General features: G+C 34.9%; 2 protein-coding genes across 5 annotated transcripts in view; one reads left to right on the top strand and one right to left on the bottom strand.

The window, feature by feature from the left end:
• Positions 1 to 4097, top strand: part of SLC35A1 (solute carrier family 35 member A1) — a 52895-nt gene extending 48798 nt beyond the window's left edge. For all 4 annotated transcript variants that reach the window (XM_063096951.1, XM_063096954.1, XM_063096952.1 and 1 more), the window contains 3 exons: positions 278 to 454; positions 917 to 1051; positions 3310 to 4097. In XM_063096951.1, the coding sequence (XP_062953021.1) occupies positions 278 to 454; positions 917 to 1051; positions 3310 to 3437 (440 nt within the window). In that variant the 3' untranslated portion in view covers positions 3438 to 4097. The remainder of the gene's footprint in view (positions 1 to 277; positions 455 to 916; positions 1052 to 3309) is intronic.
• A 1799-nt stretch (positions 4098 to 5896) lies between these two features.
• RARS2 (arginyl-tRNA synthetase 2, mitochondrial) overlaps positions 5897 to 20383 on the bottom strand; it is a 65567-nt gene continuing 51080 nt past the window's right edge. The window contains exons 9-20 of the mRNA XM_063097738.1: positions 19199 to 19357; positions 18155 to 18261; positions 15416 to 15511; positions 12767 to 12827; positions 10940 to 11016; positions 10350 to 10474; positions 9669 to 9736; positions 9479 to 9588; positions 8949 to 9044; positions 7932 to 8006; positions 6468 to 6531; positions 5897 to 5983 (exon numbers count right to left, since the gene is read on the bottom strand). Of these exons, the coding sequence (XP_062953808.1) occupies positions 5897 to 5983; positions 6468 to 6531; positions 7932 to 8006; positions 8949 to 9044; positions 9479 to 9588; positions 9669 to 9736; positions 10350 to 10474; positions 10940 to 11016; positions 12767 to 12827; positions 15416 to 15511; positions 18155 to 18261; positions 19199 to 19357 (1125 nt within the window). The remainder of the gene's footprint in view (positions 5984 to 6467; positions 6532 to 7931; positions 8007 to 8948; positions 9045 to 9478; positions 9589 to 9668; positions 9737 to 10349; positions 10475 to 10939; positions 11017 to 12766; positions 12828 to 15415; positions 15512 to 18154; positions 18262 to 19198; positions 19358 to 20383) is intronic.

Raw genomic sequence — 20383 nt, forward strand, 5'->3', positions numbered from 1 at the left:
CTATTAAACTTAACTTACAAACTTCCTCTTTTTATTATTAATCAATATGATCTATAAAAATATAAATTGGTAATGTTTAGTATGCCATTTGTTACAACCTACATAACAAATGTACATTTAACTAAATAAACTATATCTGTTCCCCAAATCATATATTTTATATATCTCTAGGGTACTGTTCTAAATGAAAGACTTTTTAATTAATTAATAATACCTTTAATTAATTTATAATAATACTTTTATTTAACATTTGCATGTCTAATTTTCTTTCTTTCAGGAGTATATTTTGAAAAAGTTTTGAAGAGTTCAGATACCTCCCTCTGGGTGAGAAACATTCAAATGTATCTATCTGGGATAGTTGTGACATTAGTTGGCGTCTACTTGTCAGATGGAGCTGAAATTAAAGAAAAAGGATTTTTCTATGGTTACACATATTATGTCTGGTTTGTCATCTGTAAGTATCCAGGAATTAAAGGTTCTGAGTTGATCCATTCTTCTCTTTCTTTTTTTTAAGTTAGATGTCCATTTTAAGCCTTTATAACATTTTGAAATTATTCCTTTGATACTGAGAATACTAGTTTGAAAATGTAATTTTGGTTTTATTGACTTACTTCTGTGACATTGCTATCCCAAAGCAATTTTACCTTCACAATCAAAAGGGTCTAATGTGTTAGCAATAAATGTGTACAATTTTATAGTAAACCACATAGCCTTTTGGGCATCTGAAAAACAGTGTTTTGTAGGAACTATGACTCGATTTTGTACATACTCTCTCAGATAACTGCTTCTAAGGAAAACAGTATTTTCTTTTTCCTAGGTAAATTAGTATGGCATCTCTGGGGATGGAAATTGCCTCACCACTATGGAATGTTTCATTTATTTGTATGTTAAAATTTTATTTCTTTCTGTATACAAGTTCTTGCAAGTGTTGGAGGCCTCTACACTTCTGTTGTGGTCAAGTACACAGACAACATCATGAAAGGTTTTTCTGCCGCAGCAGCCATTGTCCTTTCTACCATTGCGTCAGTGATGCTGTTTGGATTACAGATAAGTATGTCTTACTTTGTATTAAGTCATTAACATGGAAGAGCCTCTCACTTCCATGATTCATTTTATCTCATTAAAAATGGCAGTTGGGGGCCGAGTCTGTGGCGCACTCGGGAGAGTGCGGCACTGGGAGCGCGGTGACGCTCCTGCCGCGGGTTCAGATCCTATATAGGAATGGCCGGTGCACTCACTGGCTGAGCACCGGTTACGAAAAAGACAAAACAAACAACAAAAAAACAAAAACAAAAATGGCAGTTGGCCATAGTGTTTAAAAAATTCCTAGTTTTATTACTATTTATTTACAGGTGCAGCAGTTCATAATTGTGTAGAATGTAGCTAAGCAGTACTTGTGTTGTTTAAATGGTCCCAGAGCTTAGGCAGAGGGGTACTAGAGTTCTATATGAAAGTGAGGGGGCTACTCATTTGCTAAAAAGAGCTTTTTTGAAGTCAAGGCCTCCCTGTTTGTTAATGATTCAGGGTGAATATAGTATGATTAGGTATTCAAGGAAATAAACACAGGACTTTAAGAAATGATTACTTTCAGCAGTGGAATTAAACTATCTAGGCTTATTGTGAGGAAAGCAGAAAATGTCTTTCATCCCCCCCTAGGTTTGTACCTTCCTAACTGTTTCAGACTTGGGCATGAATTGGTTTTGAAAATACAATTCAAATCTAGATTTTCTAATCCATTTTATAAAGATTTGTTTCATTAAATATGTAATTAACACAAAATTCATTACTATAGCTGGCATTCTGGCACCGCTGCTATGCTAGTTCTTCTAATATCATTTTCGCTAGCTCTCACATCCAGCATTAAGATGGCTTGTGGAATATTTAAGCAGTGATACTGACTTAACATTTCAGGGTGCTTTTATACTGTAATAATCATTTCCTTTACTGATGAGTTATTGTACCAGAAACTAATGCACGAGGAAAATGTCAGATATCTACATTAAATAAAAGAAACAGACTTGGCTTATATTTACATTTCATTTTAAAATTGACTTCTGTTATATATAAAAATAGAGGAATGTTGCAGAAATCCTAGAAAATCATTTTATAGTGTGGTTCAAATCTTGCTTGTACCATTTATTAGTTGTGCAACATTGGGAAAGTTATGTAACCTGTGTCTCCGTTTCTTTATCTGTAAAATGGGAATAATATTACCTATCTCCGAGGGCTGATTTCAGGTGATGTGCTTAGAGTAGTGTCTAGCACATAGTAAATAATTTGTTTAAGGCTCACCACTTACCATTTTTGCATCAGGTGTTTATAGGCCCTCTCTTAGATTTTTTTTTTTTTTTTTAACCTGATTTGGTGAACTTTTTATTGTAGTTCTGATCCATCCTTATGTTCAGCAAAATCCTTAAGCCTTTTCTCCCAATATTTGGGAACAGTATATACAACATGCTTTTGACCTATGTTCTGTCTTATTGATGGTCAAGGAAATTAATTAGAATGGCTTAGCAATCTTTCAGTTAACTATTTAGATTTAAGTTATGTCTTCCCCCCCCCCCCCCCCAGTTGGTCTTTTCTAGTTAGGGGTGAACTAATGTCATAGCTTGATGTCATTTCTCTGCATGCCATTTTTAAAAACTATTAAGACTGTGGTATTTGCACTCCATACAGAATATGGTTGTTTTGTTTTGACAAAAGCATTTATTTATATGATAACTACTTGTTAAGTTCACACAAATTGTAATTCAATTACTTGTACCTGATTTTTAGGATTAAGGTAAAAGAAAGGCAAGGCTACCAAGAAATGTAATTTGATTTAGTAAATCACCACCTCATCTCCTATTAAGAAATCTTCAATTGTTTGAATAATAGATCACCTAACTTTGAATTTTGCCTGTCTTTTACTTTATACTTTCACAGGTTTCTGGTATCATGAAAAAGCTATACCCTGCTGTGTTTTCTTTTGTGTTTATATATATTTATATTTTATACTTGTATATTTCTTTTAAAGTTAGGCATTTTATAGGGAAGTTAGTATATTCCTTGTCAGAGTGGTCCAAGACAGGCATACTTGTGTTCTTGAAAAGTAAGTAGTCAATTATTGATACTCCCTTGATTTTTTTTTTTTCTAAAATGGATGACCTTTCTAAACCTTACCACGATAAAAAATAGAACATTTAGTTTTATTTCCCATATGATACGATGGTGAAAAACCCACAACTAAAAGTTTTCAAAATTTTAAATTGATCACTGTTATAGAGTTATAGAGACACAAATGCAGATCGAGCTTTTTTTTCTTTTCAGCACTCACCTTTGCTTTGGGTACCCTTCTCGTATGTGTTTCCATATATCTCTATGGATTACCTAGACAAGACACTACATCCATCCAACAAGGAGAAATAGCTTCAAAAGAGAGAATCATTGGTGTGTGATTTCAGCCTCAAGACAGATTCCTACTAAGACTAAACTATTTGCATTAATCTAGAGCCTTAAGTTAATCCCAAAAGGTATCTTAAACAAACAAAAACAACAAAATAACTATGGTATATGAATTAAGAAGGCTATCTGAGTGAGTTGCTAATATAAAGATTTAATGTGGACCTGTTTGGGATCAAGCTGTATTGTTTTAGAATGAAGGAATTTTATTATTTTATATATATCTATTGTACATAAAAAATACGGAGAAGATATGGTGTTTAAAAAAAAAATCACATCGGGCTACAGTATTCAAGTAATAAGGTTTGGGACAATGTTTAAGGGTTAAAGTGCCAAAGCCATTTCTGTACTAACTGTCCTCTTGGTCAGATTCCTGGGGAGAAGGACTACCCTGCCTTGTTCTCCAATTCATATGAGCATTTTGTCTCAGCAGCAGTAGAGACCTAGCTCTTTTCTTACAAAAGAGAGGCAGAAACAAGATGGGCTAGTCCAGAAACAAACTGAATGTGTAACTTCTCAAACTGAATCTATTTCATAATTCAGTGGTTTCTGTATGGTGACTGAGTACTCCTTTAGTGCTGTATTTGTGCCATTCATTGTCTTATTCATATTTCTTTGCTGTTAGATGATATACTTTTCTTCAAAAAAATTTCTAATGTCACTTTTGTACTTTTTTTTATGAAGTATGTTTAAACTGTTGGGCTCTCAATAATTTGTGAAATTTCAGTGTTTTTTAAAAAAAATTTCTATAATGTTAATGGGGAAATTCAGCAATAAACTTAATTTATTTACATGAATTCTGTTTAACCACATTTTTCTTGTAGATATGACTATTAAGATAATGTAAAAACAAACAAAAGAAATTAAGTTTTTTATTTTCTATATGTGGGATTGTATCAGTTAAGGTTCTTTGGTTGCAAATAATAGCTAAAAACCAACTCTGGCAAGCTTTAAGCAAAAAAGGAATTTATAAGAAGTATGTCAATTGGTGATATAGGGCTGTAGGTTGCAGGAATTAATCAACAGTCTTTTCAGCAAGCTGCTTTTAAAGACCTGGCTCTAACCATTACTATTCCTGTATTTCACTCAAGATTCAAATTCTCAGGAGGCTACCACCGATCTTAGAAGGGGAACGTTTCTCCAAAGAAGTGGAAAGGGATATTGGACATGTAAAACATGTTCCTATTGTACATTTTTTTTTTAAATTTTATTTTTTTGGCTGGCCAGTATGGGGATCTGAACCAGTGACCTCGGTGTTATCAGAACCACACACTAACCAAGTGAGGTAATGGGCCAGCCTCCCCCCACTGTTCATTTTTATTGCATGGCTGGTTTGTGCTAAGGAAATTTTAACCCTACTTTAAATAGAAAATTAGTACTGGGGAAGATAATTCACTTAAAATTGAGACTACGTAGATGAGTCGTTTCTAGGACTAAGAAGGTAAGCCATACTTATCAATATGAAACTATTTTCCTTCTAACTAGAGAGCTTTGGTTCATGCTAACTAACTTGCTTCTCTATAAAAATAGATTGTCATTGGTATTCGTCAGACTTCTGTTAGCAACGTTTGGAATAAATTATAGCAGCTCTGAATGGAAATGCTGGCAGATGAGGATGGCCATACAGATCAAACATTTCATACTTCCTACTTATTTTACCTAAGCCATGATCATGTTATCTAATCAAGTCACAAAAAATATGCAGATATATGAAGGAAAGTGTTAAAGAAATTCCATTTCAAATTATGGTTTAATTAATGGACTACATTTTACAGAAAGATCCTAATACAATGTCTGTACAAGTAATTCCTTGCTATACAAAGGTTTTTCAGTGCTGAGTTCACATAGTAGGAGTTAACATGTATGAGGGTACTTCAAAAAGGTTGTAGAAAAATAGAATTAAAAGATATGAATCATTCTATGAACTTTCAGAAGTACCCTCATATATTTCAACTAAAAGGTAAGCATGAGGTCTGCTCTCTCTGGGAGTAGTTGTCAGCTATACTGGCAAAAAGATGGTTACTTTTGATCTCTCTATATTCGGAACTAGCCACAAGTATAAGAAAATCAAGATTTTTTTCCTTACCAGTTATTTTATTTGATAAAAACATTAGGTCATCTCAGTTCTAAGAATAGTTTCTGGAAGAATCACACTGTAAGAAACTTCAAGTCAGAATTTAAACTTTAATCCTTTACTCCCATTAGACCACAATGCTTTGAGTTTAAAAAGACTTATCTTAGTTTTACAAATGACTAAGTACCTACTGACCATGAGGGAACTCAGATGATTTTTTTCTTAAGGATAAGGATTGAAAAAGTTTGTAAGTCACTTACACTTAAAATATCGATGCTAACACAGAATAACAGTTTAAATTCTATTATTCTGAATAGCAAAGCATCTAAGCATAGATAACTAGAATTCATTTAGCATTTAAAAAGCCATTTTAATTAGAAATTACATTCTACATACAGGTGTTATTCCAAGAAGTTTCATTCCATTGGCTAGGACAGAACGGACAGCTTTGAAAAGATGAAGTCTGGCCTATAAGATAAATCAAACAATGATTAAATGTTCAATAATAGACTATCTATAAGCAAATAAGTGAGAATGGTTTTAAAAGTAATTCTAACTTTTTTCTAATTCAAAATAGGAACAATATCTCAAAAATGCCCTAGAGTTTACTATAGGCAAGTGAAGATAAATTCCTAGTGTCTCTTACAGTAAGACTGGTAACACAAGGAGTCGTGGAGTAGAAGTGACAGTATCATCATATGGTAAGGCTTCAGATAGGGGAACTTATCACTACAACACGATGTAGGAAAATGTGTTCCATAGTCTACTATGTTGAGAAGTACATAAACATTGATTGTTATAGCCCAATTGTAATATTACCTGAGTCAGTAAGTTCATTGCTATAGCTGAAGAGTACTATTTTAGAAAAATTTACAAGACTGTACAAGACTGACTTAGTAATATTAGTCTGAGGATGCTAGGAATCATACAGAAAACACTCAACATAACATACCCCAGCCACTTCAGGAGGACTATCTTTTATTTGCAGCGTTTTGTGTGCCACAGCTGCAAGATGACTGAAATTGGAAGAGAGAAATCATGTGGAGGACCAATTTCCTGTTATAACATATGACCTTGATATCTAATTTTACTCCCTCAACTTAAAAATAAACAAACCAAAGACTAGAACCATTAAAAGATATATCTAAAGTTACAAAGTTAAGACTGGAATTCATTGCTTTTCTACAATGAACAATGTAAAACACAACAAACTCAAGCTTCAGATTTTGGTACTGGTTCTACTACTACCAGGTGGCAAGTTCTTCAGATTACGATTTCATTGTTAATTTTACAAATAACAGGGGATTCCTTTCCACTAATTAGTCTTTCCTCATTTAGGCAGCCTTTAAAATTAAAAGTATAACATGGCATGGCCTTTCCCCTCTGTACAGTGAGGAGGTGGGGTACAGACTAGTTATCAATCCACTCCACATGCACACTGGCCACTCTTCTTTAAAGCATCTTTTCTTTTTAGGTATGGCAACAAGTAGAACAATATGCCAGAGAAATGATGCTTAGGACATTCTTTTTTATGACTGAAGGATATTTCTTAATACTTTCTGGCTTTTATACCTCTAAATGTCTAAGTGGAACTTAAAGGAAAAAAATAAAAAACCTTACTTAAATCTGGGGAAGACAAAGTAAAAAAAAGTATAATTAAGAAAACAATTTCAATAAGTCTTTGATTTCAGTAAATCTTGAGTAAAAGCAAAATTTCCTTTCTTAAATAGCTTTATGGGAAGATACAGCTGTTGCTTTATAAGAGCAGACTCAACTTACATTCAAAGTTTTAAAATAGCTACCATGAAATTTCTATCAAAGTGTTACTGATTTGCCTCCCATGTCTACCTTCTAGCTGACTGATTTTTCTGTGCCTCTGTTTAAAACCCTTTTACGGACCCCACTAGAAGTCTAAATGCCTTTGTACATGCAGAAAAGGCTGCACATGCTTCATTTCTCATTTCTTCCGAGACTATGCTTGTAGTACCTTTAACGTATCATGTTCTTGCTCAACTCTGTGCTTCTCCTCCTTCCCAGCCACCTTGCTTCTCCTGATTAATACTATTCCTTTCCTCTGAGGTACCTTCTCTGATCCCTCAAGGCTGGGCTGGGTGCCCTAACATTGTCTCTTATGTTCACTCTATCATAACACATATGCACTTTGATATAAACAATATATGTAGTTGGTTCCTAGTTACTAGACTATATTGACTATACCTTATGTCACTGAATGAATGAATGAACAGTAACTGCTAATTTGCAAAGATGGAGCAAGAATTCCTGTAACTTAAAGCATATCAATTTTTAGGCCAAGGGAATTGTTTATAGGAAAACTTCAGATAAAAGAAAGGTCCTTTGTCAGATCAGAAGACCTCAAATGTCATTAACACCTGAAAATAGGAAGATTATAAAGTACCTTAGAGTTAGAAGGTAACTGACAATGTGCCTGGGTTGAAGGTCCTGAGATGATCTATAAAGCACCTCATCAAACCTGAAAGAAAGATGACAGGAGCAGCTGGCAGGGGAAGACTGTGCACATGTCACACTAAGCTAAGACATTAAGATGTTAAAAGATCTTGGATGTAAGACTGACTTGACATCATTAAGAGGAGAAGGGATATGAACAGAGACCTGTGTACCTTAGAAGGCAAAGGCATACTTTTCTTTCTTATAAATTCCTTGATGGCAAGGACTTTCTAAATCATCTTGATATCCTTGAGGCCTAGTCTGGGCAAGTCTTAAATCAGGGCTCTTAAACTGAATGTAAAAAGCTTTCATCTATATTTAGTAACAGAATCTATAAACTAGTAGGCAGAGTCTACCCTCAATGCTTAGAAAATCAAGTTGGCTTATTTTTTCTCACAAATTAGCTACATGTGAGTAAACTTTTCTGATCCCAGGAAAGGACTACTGACCACTGTGTGGCAATCAGAGAAACTTCCTTGTTCATACCACCCATATCCCTTCTAGAGACTAATCTCTACTGATAACTCTAGCTTCACCAACAGTGCTCATGGGAGCTAACAGGTGTGGTCCCTTGCCCAGTGTGGGGCATCAGATAGATATATGTATTTGAGACTCTGAACTGAAACCAAGAGAAGAATGAAGACTTATGGTCTCCAGGAAGCTGCACAAAGGCAGGGATTTTCTATCGCTTATCACAGAGGATGAGAAGATGCTCTTTCCCAAAACTAAAAGGTTATGCTTTTATCAGGCTTTACATTCCCAGACCATGGGCTAGAGGATGCTAGGCATCTGTACTAATTAAGTGGTGACGATATTTTTAAGACCTAAAGATTGACCTTGAACACTGGCTTAATCCATTCCCTCCATCTGCACTCAAAAGGCAGTCACCTTCCAGTGGTCAGCAAAAGTGCCAACAGTCATTTCACTAAGCAAAAGCAGACCTGATAATACCAGAAAACCTTCATACCTGAGAAGATGCTGGAGAATTGAAACAGACTGTGGCTCTTGTAAACAAGCAGTGTTGAAGTCATTCAGATAACCACATCCGAAAGTCTCTTCCAAACTGTTCACAAAAGTTTAAAGTTAAAAACATCAAAGGATAAAACAAGTCATCCAAGGACACATAGCTCCAAATGATGAAAATTACCTCATAATACACAGTCTTGGTTTCTTTTAATAGTCCTAGACTTTGATACCAACATTGTTTGACCTGATACCTCAATTTCCCCTAAATCTCTTTCTTTATCTGTACAGTGGAGGTAACAGTATATTCTTTGGCAGGGTTATTCTGAGAACTAAATAAAGTAATATACATAAAAGCAGTTCTTACACGGGAGCTCAATACAAACAATAGGAAGTCCACTGTACTTTAACCAGTTTTGAATAGGAAATGTTGGAAAATCCCAAAAAACAGAGCCCTTTGTCTTGGAATCACAACAGCCAAGTCCCAGTCTGGGGAAGGACAGAGTGGCATGTTTCCCAGTAGCCTCTTCTCACCTATGGAGGCGGGCGTGTGTGTACTGTAGGAAGACTCCTGTGTCCCCGCGACTCTGGAAAACACGATCCCAGCTGAACTGATAGTCAGATAAGAGTAAACCTTTGAAGTCCTAAAAGGAGTAAATCATTAGTGCTAGGATTTGCTCTGGTACCAAACAAAAGGGTCTCGTGGGAAGGAGTCCTAACACACCTGAATAATGAGTGCTGCCAGCCCGACCCTCTCTGCAGTCTCCTTTGGATTCTCGAGTTCTTTAGTTGCTGAAAAGACAAAAGCAGCTATCTTTAACTTCCATGACACTGTGCCAGAATCATAGATCAAAGTGGAGTTAAAAATCTGCTAAAAATATATAATGACAATTAAGAACAAACAGGTTCACACTGGGCAATTTACTTTCCTAATTTAGGCTAATTTATCTTTGATAATGACATTTCCCCTGCCTACATTAAAGGGAAAGAAATAAGAATTTGTTTTTCTTACACATCTCTCTCAAAAGACATTAGATATAGTTTATACTAATTTTTCCAAGGGTGAAAGTTAAACAAAGTCATAAGGAGTTGTGACTTATATCCAATTTATAACACAGAAACTTATATCCAATTTGTAACACAACCACTTGCACAATGGAATGATGACACTAAAGCTGTCCTTCAGGAACAGAGGATGAAGATTATATCAATTCATATTAATGCAATGCACAACTCCTGAGCAGCAAGTCTAAAAATACTGGCACCTCAAATTAGTGAAAGATATTTTGACAAGGTTATTGAAAGTTCAATGGAGGGACAGTCATAAGTCACACTGCCCAGAAGTCCAGAAAAACATAAAAGTGGCACGTAAGTTATGACTTTAACAACAAAAAAGTGAATTTACTCTTAATGGAAGCCATGTTTTGTAGCATCCTTAACTGAATCTCATTTAAGACATCTTCTAGAAAAATAACATCTCCTCTTCGAGTCTTCATTCCCTGCACTACTCCAAAGGGCACATGCTGACACCTGAAATAGAGTAGGCATTTAGTAACTGAAAGCTGAAAAAGAGCTGGTGATCCAAGTATATGATTATAGCCTTTTACAGTGTAGTTTGAACTTTAAGGGCCAGCCCATGGCTCACTTGGGAGAGCGTGGTACTGACAATACCAACTCAAGGGTTAAGATCCCCTTACCAGTCATCTTAAAAAAAAGAAAAAAGAACTTTTACCCTCTTAGCAGAGATTTAAAAAATTAGTAAAATGAAATATGATGTGATTTGTTCTATGCCACAAAAGATGTTAAAGCACACAGCTTCATTTTATAGAGATAACCAGTAGTAGCACATTATCTGCTTTTCAACACTGACATCTTGAAACAAAGACTTGAAGTCTGAATGAAAATCTTTAACCATTAGGTAGATTTTACAACTTGGCTGACCTGACAAAGCTTTAATGACCCTGAGCAGACAATTAAGAACCATGGAAGCATTACCTTTCTGCCCATTCATATCCCATGATCTTCAGCATTTGGAACACTTGATGAAAATGCTTTTTTTGCCCTTTATCTGTCTTGGGAAGAAAACATACTTAAAATAGAAGAACAGTGATAGATTAATCCCCTAAAATAGATTAGACAGGGAGGGAGGGAGGGGCGTAGGGAAAGAGGGAAGAAGGAAGGAATGAAGGAAAGAAAGAAAAGACCACAACAATATGTTGAACTTTCAGAAGGAGAAAACAAACCTAAGGATACAAGAGATGGCGGGGAGGGAGGGTTTGGGAAGTGATAGGTCGGGCAAAGGCCATAAAGAAATATCACGATTTGTAAAAATGAATATGCTAATAAAAATTTAAAATAAAAAAATAGGTTGGACATGAATTAACATATTTGAGTTTTGACAGACTAATGTCATAATCAATATGTTTTAAATAAACACACAAAGATGCTACTAGAAGAGTGTCTAAGCTGAGTGCTCTAAAAAAGAGGAAAATAAGAGCTGCAGCACTCCACCAAATAGAAACAAATATGAATTTTAGTCTTCTGAATAGTCTATTTTTCATTCCCTCTCAGCTATTATGACCTTTATCCCCACAAAGACCAAAACTAAGCTCTAAAAAGTTGTTTGATGGCAACTTTCTTTCTTATTAGAAAGGGAGATTGCACATGAAAAGGAAGGAAAGGGAAGAAGAGACTATAATACTACTCAGCAACAAAAAGAACAAACTACTGACACACGATAGCTTGGATGGATCCTAAAGGCATTCACTACGCTGAGCGAAAAAATCTTAAAAGGTTACATACTGTATGATTCCATTTATAAAATATTCTCAAAGTGACAAAATTATTGTGATGGAGAACAGAGCAGTGTTTGCCAAAGTTAGGGCTGCGGGGGAAGGTGTGATTATTAAGTGGTTGACCACAGAGAGTTTGTTTCGTGATGGAACAGTTCTGTGTTCTGAACATGGTGATGGTTACACAACTTTATACATGTAATAAAATTTCATAAAACCATACCCACACAAATATCCACACCCACACAAGACTGTGTGTAAAACATGAAATTTGAATATGGTCTTTATCAATGTCAAATTCTTGACATTGACAAAGTACTACGGTTATGTAAGATACCATTGGCCCCCCAAATCCCCAGGTTCTGCATCCACAGATTCAACCAACTGTGGATCAAAAATATTCAGGAAAAAATAGAACAATTAAAAAATAATACAAATTTAAAAAACATTACAGTATAACTACTTACATAGCATTTATATTGTATTAGGTATTATAAGTAATCTAGGGATGATTTAAAGTACATGGGAGGATGTATATAGATTATATGCAAACACTGTGCCATTTTATATAAGGGACTTGAGCATCAGCAGATTTTGTTATCTGAAGGGATCCTGGAACCAGTTCCCTGCAGATACCAAGAGGTGATATTATCTTTGGGAAAAGCTGGGTGAAGGGTACACAAAAACACTATACTATTTTGAAACTTCTTGTGAGTCTTAAACTCTTTCAAAATAAGCAGTTATTTAAAAACAACTGCATTACAGTGACCTGTACATATTAATTTCACATAATCGTTTTCCTGATTGGAGTAATTTTTTTTACTATGAAGCAATGGGTACTTTTTCATTTTCAGGTTGTTTTTGTGTTTTAAATAGAGGTTGCCACCTTCAATACACTTAATGTTGAATTCTCTCTGTAGTCTGACAAAACAATTTTATCATAGCTTATCAGCATGGTATCCAATTTCTTTCTCTGCAGTTTTCATGAGGTAGGGATCATAACCTCTTGTTCTTTCTTGTGATTACTTACCACATAAATCATTGTATCAAAATTATACTTGTCCATTCGATCTATAGCAGCTGCGAGATCTCTGAAAAAAATGGCCATAAATGAAGAGTTACCATGCAGATCTGGGTAATAATTTGTTTTACCTATTTAATAGCAATGAGGCTTTTCTAATTAAGAAATCCTATATTATCCTACAGCCTGGGATATACCACCCACGCTTGTATAATCCCAATACCATACTCTGATACAAAACAAAAATAGGTTTGGGAAAAACAATAATAATAAAAGCTCTGGGGAAAGTAATAAAAAAAACAAAAATAAATAAACAAAAACTCTAGGACAAGTAGTAATAATAACTAAAATAGCTTCAGGCAAAGTGTCTTGTAGGTAAATGATTTATGATTAGTTAATTAAGTGGCTACTGAAAAGACTCACCTAATTGTCACTTCTCTGCAATACATTTTCTTAAAGGACACATTTAAAAATAGGTGATGTAGTAGCTAAACAGTTATCTTCCAGCTACTCTTCTATTAGTACTATCAAGGACTTTCAAAGTCTTGGGTCAGTCAGAAGGTATTCTAAAGCACTTCAAAAGACCATAAAATCCTTTGACAAAGATTCCACTTATTTCTTTTACCTTTGATTAAATACAAAATGCCAAGTTTACATGTGGTAGGAAATAATGAAAAATACATAAACTATAACATTTCAAAGTCAAGGATTATAAAAATATTGAAGTTTAAAATTAAAGCTATTTTTGGTTAACAATACTGTTACATGGTACTGGGAGGAATGAAAAAATTCCCAAATCTTTTGAAATGTTGGGGATAATGAAAATGTCAGTACTTACCTCATGATCCTGATATTGCTTAGAACATGCATTCTCAATGGAGGAAAAACCTGACTTTTGAGGGGCAATAAAATCTCACTGTATAAAGCACAGATATGCATATAATACATATAGATATACAGTATATTTGTGGTGTTAAATTTTTATGAGGGTTGGCAATTAGGAAAAATATGGCTAAAAAGGCTCCTGAGAGGGGTTATAATAAAAAAGGGTTGAGAAACATTGGTTTAGAAGATTACCACAAAAATGATGTCATGGATATACACCCATGTTATATTTTTCAGTCTGAGCCAAAGACGAAACAAAGAGAAGCCTTTTGACTCAATGAAAGAACAAAAAAGAAGAATATAAGAAAAAGTTCAGGCTGAATTTGTAGATCCTGAATTTGAAAGCTGGAAGAAATGCCAGGTCATTTAATCCAGGTCTCTCATTATACAAAGGAACCATGGCCCAGAGAGTTAAGTGAGGGTCATGCTGTCAGAGCAAAAACCCAGGTCTCCAGCCTTACCCTATGTGTTCTTTTCAGTATCTCCTGCACTTTTCTCTGTCTGCTATAACAACTCCTTTAACTCACATCCACACATATAGATGTATTCTATAAAGAACCCACCTTTATAAGGGCAGAAAATACTAATGTCATAGCAAGGTGAAAAATCAAATATTTCAACAGTGGCAAAAAGACAATTATTTTTCCAAAGAAAAAAGGAAAAGTACAGGTGTTATGGTAAATATATAGAAAAATCTAGATCCAATGACAGCCCAGTAAAGGATACCAGTCTTTATGATACCTCTATTTTGAACAGATGTTTCTTATAACCACTACTCAAGAGTTTCTGTATTTAAACTGTCTAGCAATAATAAACTGGCATAAAAATTTTTTTTCTATTATATATTGTTTTGTATCTAGAAAAAGAATGTACGTCTTAGATATATAGGTTCTCACTTCCTAACCTCAATTGCATGGAATTGATTAAAAAAAAAAAAAAAAATAGGAAATAAAAGTTGAATTTTCTACGGGGCAGTAAGAGACTTGATTGGTTGTTTAAGGTTGTTTGGAACAAATGATGGTAGTTAATAAAAATAATAAAATATCATTACTTTGACTAGTTACAAAAGTGGTTTGTGACCTAATAAAAAATTCTGGCCTGGGACACTACAGCCTTTTGCTAGCAGTGCTTGGGTATGGTTGTGTTTCTTGTGTGGTCTTTCTATTGTCCTACCTTCTCCTTCCTATTAACTTTGTCCCATAAATAAGTATGCTTGATAAACTCAGCTCTTACTGATGAACAGAGACTGCTCTTTTCCACAGGGGTCAGTCATGGAGGTAGATGAAAAAAATATAAGTGACATGGCATACTTCTACCTCGGCCTATGTTAACACGTTCATAATGAGGTCTGGTATTTCCATGCGTGTAAGATAGTCTTTATGGCATGAGGACACCACTGAGCCAATATAGTCACTTTCTAGTATACATTTCCTGCCAATGTGCAATTGTAAAATACTTACAGTTGATTATAAAGTTCCTCAGTTTTAGTTTATAGAATGATGTATTTGGCTGTAAAAATTCTGTGATGTTTAACTAACTGTAAACAGTTTTTCAGTCACTTTTCTGATGATATTAAAGCTCCAGAATTGAAATGGGCAATAAATAGAAACCCAATAAATATTTTTTGAATATGAAAGCAATAGATTTAGAACTTGTAACTAGGATTTGGTAACAGTTTTGAGGATAAAATGGATTATCTTAGTATTAATCCTAGGAAAAAGAATATGAAGTTATATACACAGTCCAATGTTTACCCTCGCAGAAGCTACAAACCTGGTTGCATAGAGAGAAGTCCCATCATTTCTCATTACAGTACAAATTGAGGAGGGGTCACCATTCCCAGAGAGATCCACTATAGCAGTTCCTTTTCTAGAAATGCAAAAGGGTAACTCTTAAGTAACACAATAAATTAAGACCCTTAAAAGTATAAGATCTGTAACTTTATCTTTGGCAAACAGAAGCTATTTTTATCACCCAAGTAGCAATAACCAGTGTCAATTCCAGCTATAATCAACAATGAAAAATGAACAAGAAGGAATAAGACTGATAAGCTATTAAGAGTAAAAAAACAACAGTAGGTATGATGTAATTAATACTTAGTTATCCTATCTTTTTTTAATCTGTAGCTCTGAGTAAGGTATTCAGATAAAATCCTTAAAATACCCTGTTGAAAAATGAGATTGCAACTGCAGCCTAACTATGAAATATCACAGGTTCTTCTTCTAATTCTAGTTATTATAACATCCAATATTGGGCTAATTTTTAACATGCCATAAAGTACCCCTGAGTAGTAAAATTATAGGACATTGTTGTTGTCTTTCCTGCCTGACAAAAAATTGAAATCTGTGTATGACAATCTGAAAGTTTTCCTTAAGACATTACTGAAGATATTATTAACCACCTTTTCCATGTCTTCCTTATAGGATGACAGGAGAAATTTCACTTTGCTACTATGAAAAGAGGTACTTCTCCTAGGCAACTGATTTGCTTTTGATGTCTAGGCTCCTGTGACTGGCACTATTTCTCTGTTTGTTAGGCTGACAGAAAGCTAAAAGCTAAATTAGAAAGTAATTAAGCAAGAAAAAGAAATACAGGTCATCCAAATTGGAAAGTCAGAAATTAAACTGTCTCTGTTTGTAGATGACAAAATCTGTTCTATTAGAACTAATAAACACATTTAATAAAGTTCCAAGTTACAAAATCAACATACAAACATCAGTAGCATTTCCATACACTAATAAAAATCAGAAAAAGAAAAATAAATCAAGAGAAAACCCATTCACAATAGAATAAAAAATACTTAGGAATACATTTAACCAAGGATGTGAAAGATCAGTATACTGGAAACTGTAACATGTTGATGAAAGAAATTGAAGACACAAATAAATGGAAAGATATCCTGTGTTCATGGATTGGAAGAACCGATATTGTTAAAAGGCACATACTATCCAAAGAGATCTACAGATTCATTGAAATCCCTAACAAAATTCTTATGACATTTTTTACAGGAAAAAAAAAAAAAATCCTAAAATTCATATGGAACCACAAAAGACCCCAAACAGCCAAAGCAATCATGAACAAAAAGAAAAAAGTTGGAGGCACTGTACTACCTGATCTCAAAATCTACTACAGAACTAAGTAATCAAAACAGCATCATACTGTCACAAAAACAGACACAGAGAACAATGGAACAGAATAGAGAGCCCAGGTACAAATCTACACATTTACAGTCTGATCTTTGACAAAGGTGCCAAGGTGATAAAATAAATGGTGCTAGGAAAACAGGATATCTACATGCAAAAATCAACTCAAAATGGATTAAAGACTTAAATGTAAGACCTAAAACTTTAAAACTATTAGAAGAAAAGGGGGGGAATTCTTCTTGACATTGGTCTTGGCAAAGATTTCTTGGATATGACCCAAGGGCACGGGCAACAAAAGCAAAAATAAACAAATGGAACTGCATCAAACTAAAAGCTTTCTGCACAGCCAAGGAAACAATCAATAGTGAAGAGACAACCTACTGAGTTGGAGAAAATATTTGCAAACCATACATCTGATATGGGGTTACTACACAAAATATATCAGGAACACAAATAACTTAGTAGAAAGAAAACAAATAACCCAACTGAAAAATGGGCAAGGATTTGAACACCCTTTTTTCCAAAGAAAACATACCAATGGCCAAAAAGTGCTCATCACTGCTCATCAGGGAAATTCAAATCAAAACCAAGATGAACTATCTCCTCACACCTGTTAGAATGACTTTTATGAAATAAACAAAAGATAAATGTTGGTGAGGCTGTGGAGAAAAGGGAACCCTATTATACTGTTGGTGGGAATATAAATAAGTACAGCCATTATGGAAAACAGAATGAAGGTTCCTCAAAAAATTAAAAATAGAACTACCATTTAGTTCAGCAATCCCTCTTCTGGGTATATACCCAAAGGATATAAAATCAGTATGTTGAAGAAACATCTGCATTCCCACATTCACTGCAGCATTATTCACAATGGCCAAGATAGGGAGTTAACCTGAGTGTCCAGAAAAGGATGAATTGACTTAAAAAATGTGGTATGTACAGCAGTCCCCCTATCTGCAGGGGATATGCTCCAAGACCCCTAGTTGATGCTTGAAACAGCAGATGGTACCAAACCTGACTGCCATCAACTGGAACATGGTTCTGTTCATGTCTTCTACCCACAAGTTTAATGCCTTCTCCATCTTTAAGCACTTATCACACACTGTGGTGGTAACTTTTGCAGTCTGAGGAGCAACAGCAAAACTAGTACAGATTTATTTTTCCTTCTTCACAATTTCAGATGGAAGATTCATTCTTACTGTAGATCTCAGCAACCTCACCACAGCATGTGGGAAAGTATTTAGAAAAGCAAAAAGCACCATAAAAAAATGCCAGGCTGCACACCACATTCTGTTGCCCTTACTGAAAGAATACAATACCAATTTCAAAGAACAAATAACTTTACTACAGAATAGTAACCTGATCATACATTGTTTTCTGTAGGAGTCCTTTACTGTCCAGCAACTTTATGACTTCTTGAGATTTTTCACGATAAAATGATTCTCCTGAATATTCATCAAAGTATATTCCTAGACGCTAAATGGGTTCAAAAACAAAAGCAAAAAAATGTTAAATTCAATATTATCTTACCCTAAGACAAAATTAAGGTTGCTTTACTATCTGTCACATAGGGGAGAAATAAAAATTAGATCAAGTCACTCCTCTGTTCAAACTTTCTAATGGCTCCCACTACACCAACCAAGTCCTCACAGTGGTACTGTGCTGTCCAATATGGTAGCCACTAGGCACGAGTGGCTATTTAAATTAAATAAAATTGAGAATTTAGTTCCTCAGTCACTCTATCCACACTTCAAGTGCTCAATATCCACACATGGCTAGTGGCTACCACATTGAACAGGACAGATATAGAACATTTCCATCACCGCAAAAAGCTATATTGGACAGCCCTGAATAATGTCCTACATTATGCCCCACCATACAACCTCTTTGACTTCCTTTCCTATTGTTCTTCATCTTGCTTAATTACTCCAGCCACATGAGCTTCTTTACCAAAACTCTCCTCATTCCACTCACAGAGCACATCGATCTCCCCATGTAGTAGCATCATCTATCAGATGATATACGTTCCTTGCTTAACTTGCTCTGCCTTTAATTTGTTTAATTTACGCTCTGTCTCCATGCTAGAATGTAAGGTCCATGACAGCAAGGATTTTTATCTCTTTTATTCACTGTTATGTCCTCCCCCCCCCACCAAATGTTTATTAATTATCTATATGCATCACATACAGGCCTAAGGAAGAAAAGAAGAAAAAATTTTAAAAAGTGAAAGAATGATAAAAAAGTCACCTGATACTTCTTTTGGATTATTTTGTAGCTCAGCCCAAACAACAAATTTAAGTCCCAATTTTCAACTCAACCACAAATCTAAAAACATGAGCTTGAGAAACAGCTTTAGTACCAGTCAAGAGCTGTACCACATCATAGGAGAGCAGAGGGGAGAGTCTACAGGTACCTTGTAAATTTGAATGTACTCTTCAATGCTCAAGTCTCGAAATTTTTGCCATAGTGAAAGTGCTTCCATGTCACCCATTTCCAATCGCTGGAAAAACTCACGTGCTGATTTTGCTACACTTTTATCATCTGCTGCTTCTTTATTAACTTGTACATAAACCTAGAAGTACAACAGTACATTAAATGAAGAGCATTTCCAGACACCATTATCTTCAATAAGGAAAAGGAAGCAAAGCACAATTCTGAGGATTCCCATTTAAAAGTTACCCAAGTGGCCTCATTACAGAGTGTAACCTTTTTTTTTTTTCTTTCTTTCTTTTTTTTGCCATGGGCCCTTGATGAATCCTATAGACCCCTTCTCAAAATGTTTCTAAATGCATAAAATAAAATACATAGGATTACAGAGGAAATAATTACATTGAAATACACTTAACCAAGTATTTTTTAAAAATTAATCTGGGATATAACAATGGGGGAAAATACTCAATTTCTGATAGAGGTTAGTAAAAATAAAGTGTTTAACTTTTTTCCCATCCAAGTTCATAGACTCCTAGGCTAAGAATGTCTGGTTTAGACTAAGGTGATATTTCTGCTGTTATTTTTCAAAGTTTAAAATTACTATTCCTACAACTTCTCTGAGAAAGGGTGAAGAAAGTAGAATGGTTCAATCTGACAAAAAAAGGGCAAAGAATGATTTAGCAGTTGTATTAACGAAAGATTTTTTCTCTCAATCTGTTAAAGACCAATAAAATAGGTGATCTTGGTAAAAAGTAAGACCTTTGGGTAGGTGGCTTAATCACACTCCAACCTGTGCTCCTAGAAACTGTGCAGCACTCACTTTTGGAGTGTCTTTAGCACCAGATGTCTTAGCTGGTTTAGTTCTGCACCCACATAATGACTGGAGTGCAGTTGATAGTTTATTAAGGGCTCAATCTTCCAGTTCTAGGATGTTATGTTCCCAATGCATATTTAATCATTTTCCAGTCTCCAAAGTACAGTGTTAATAAATGACATTAAAATATCAACATCATACTTCACGTAGTACTTAAGTTATGCATATGGATTACAAAGATTTTACTTACAAGCTTGTCGAGCTAGGGCTGGGTCTGGAGCTCACAGACCCCTTAAGCCCAGTGTCCAGACTGGGTCACAAACCCTTCACATGCCAGGCTGGGTCCCCAGTCCC

Source organism: Cynocephalus volans, chromosome 5 (genome assembly GCF_027409185.1).
Source record: "Cynocephalus volans isolate mCynVol1 chromosome 5, mCynVol1.pri, whole genome shotgun sequence".
Taxonomy (NCBI): domain Eukaryota; kingdom Metazoa; phylum Chordata; class Mammalia; order Dermoptera; family Cynocephalidae; genus Cynocephalus; species Cynocephalus volans.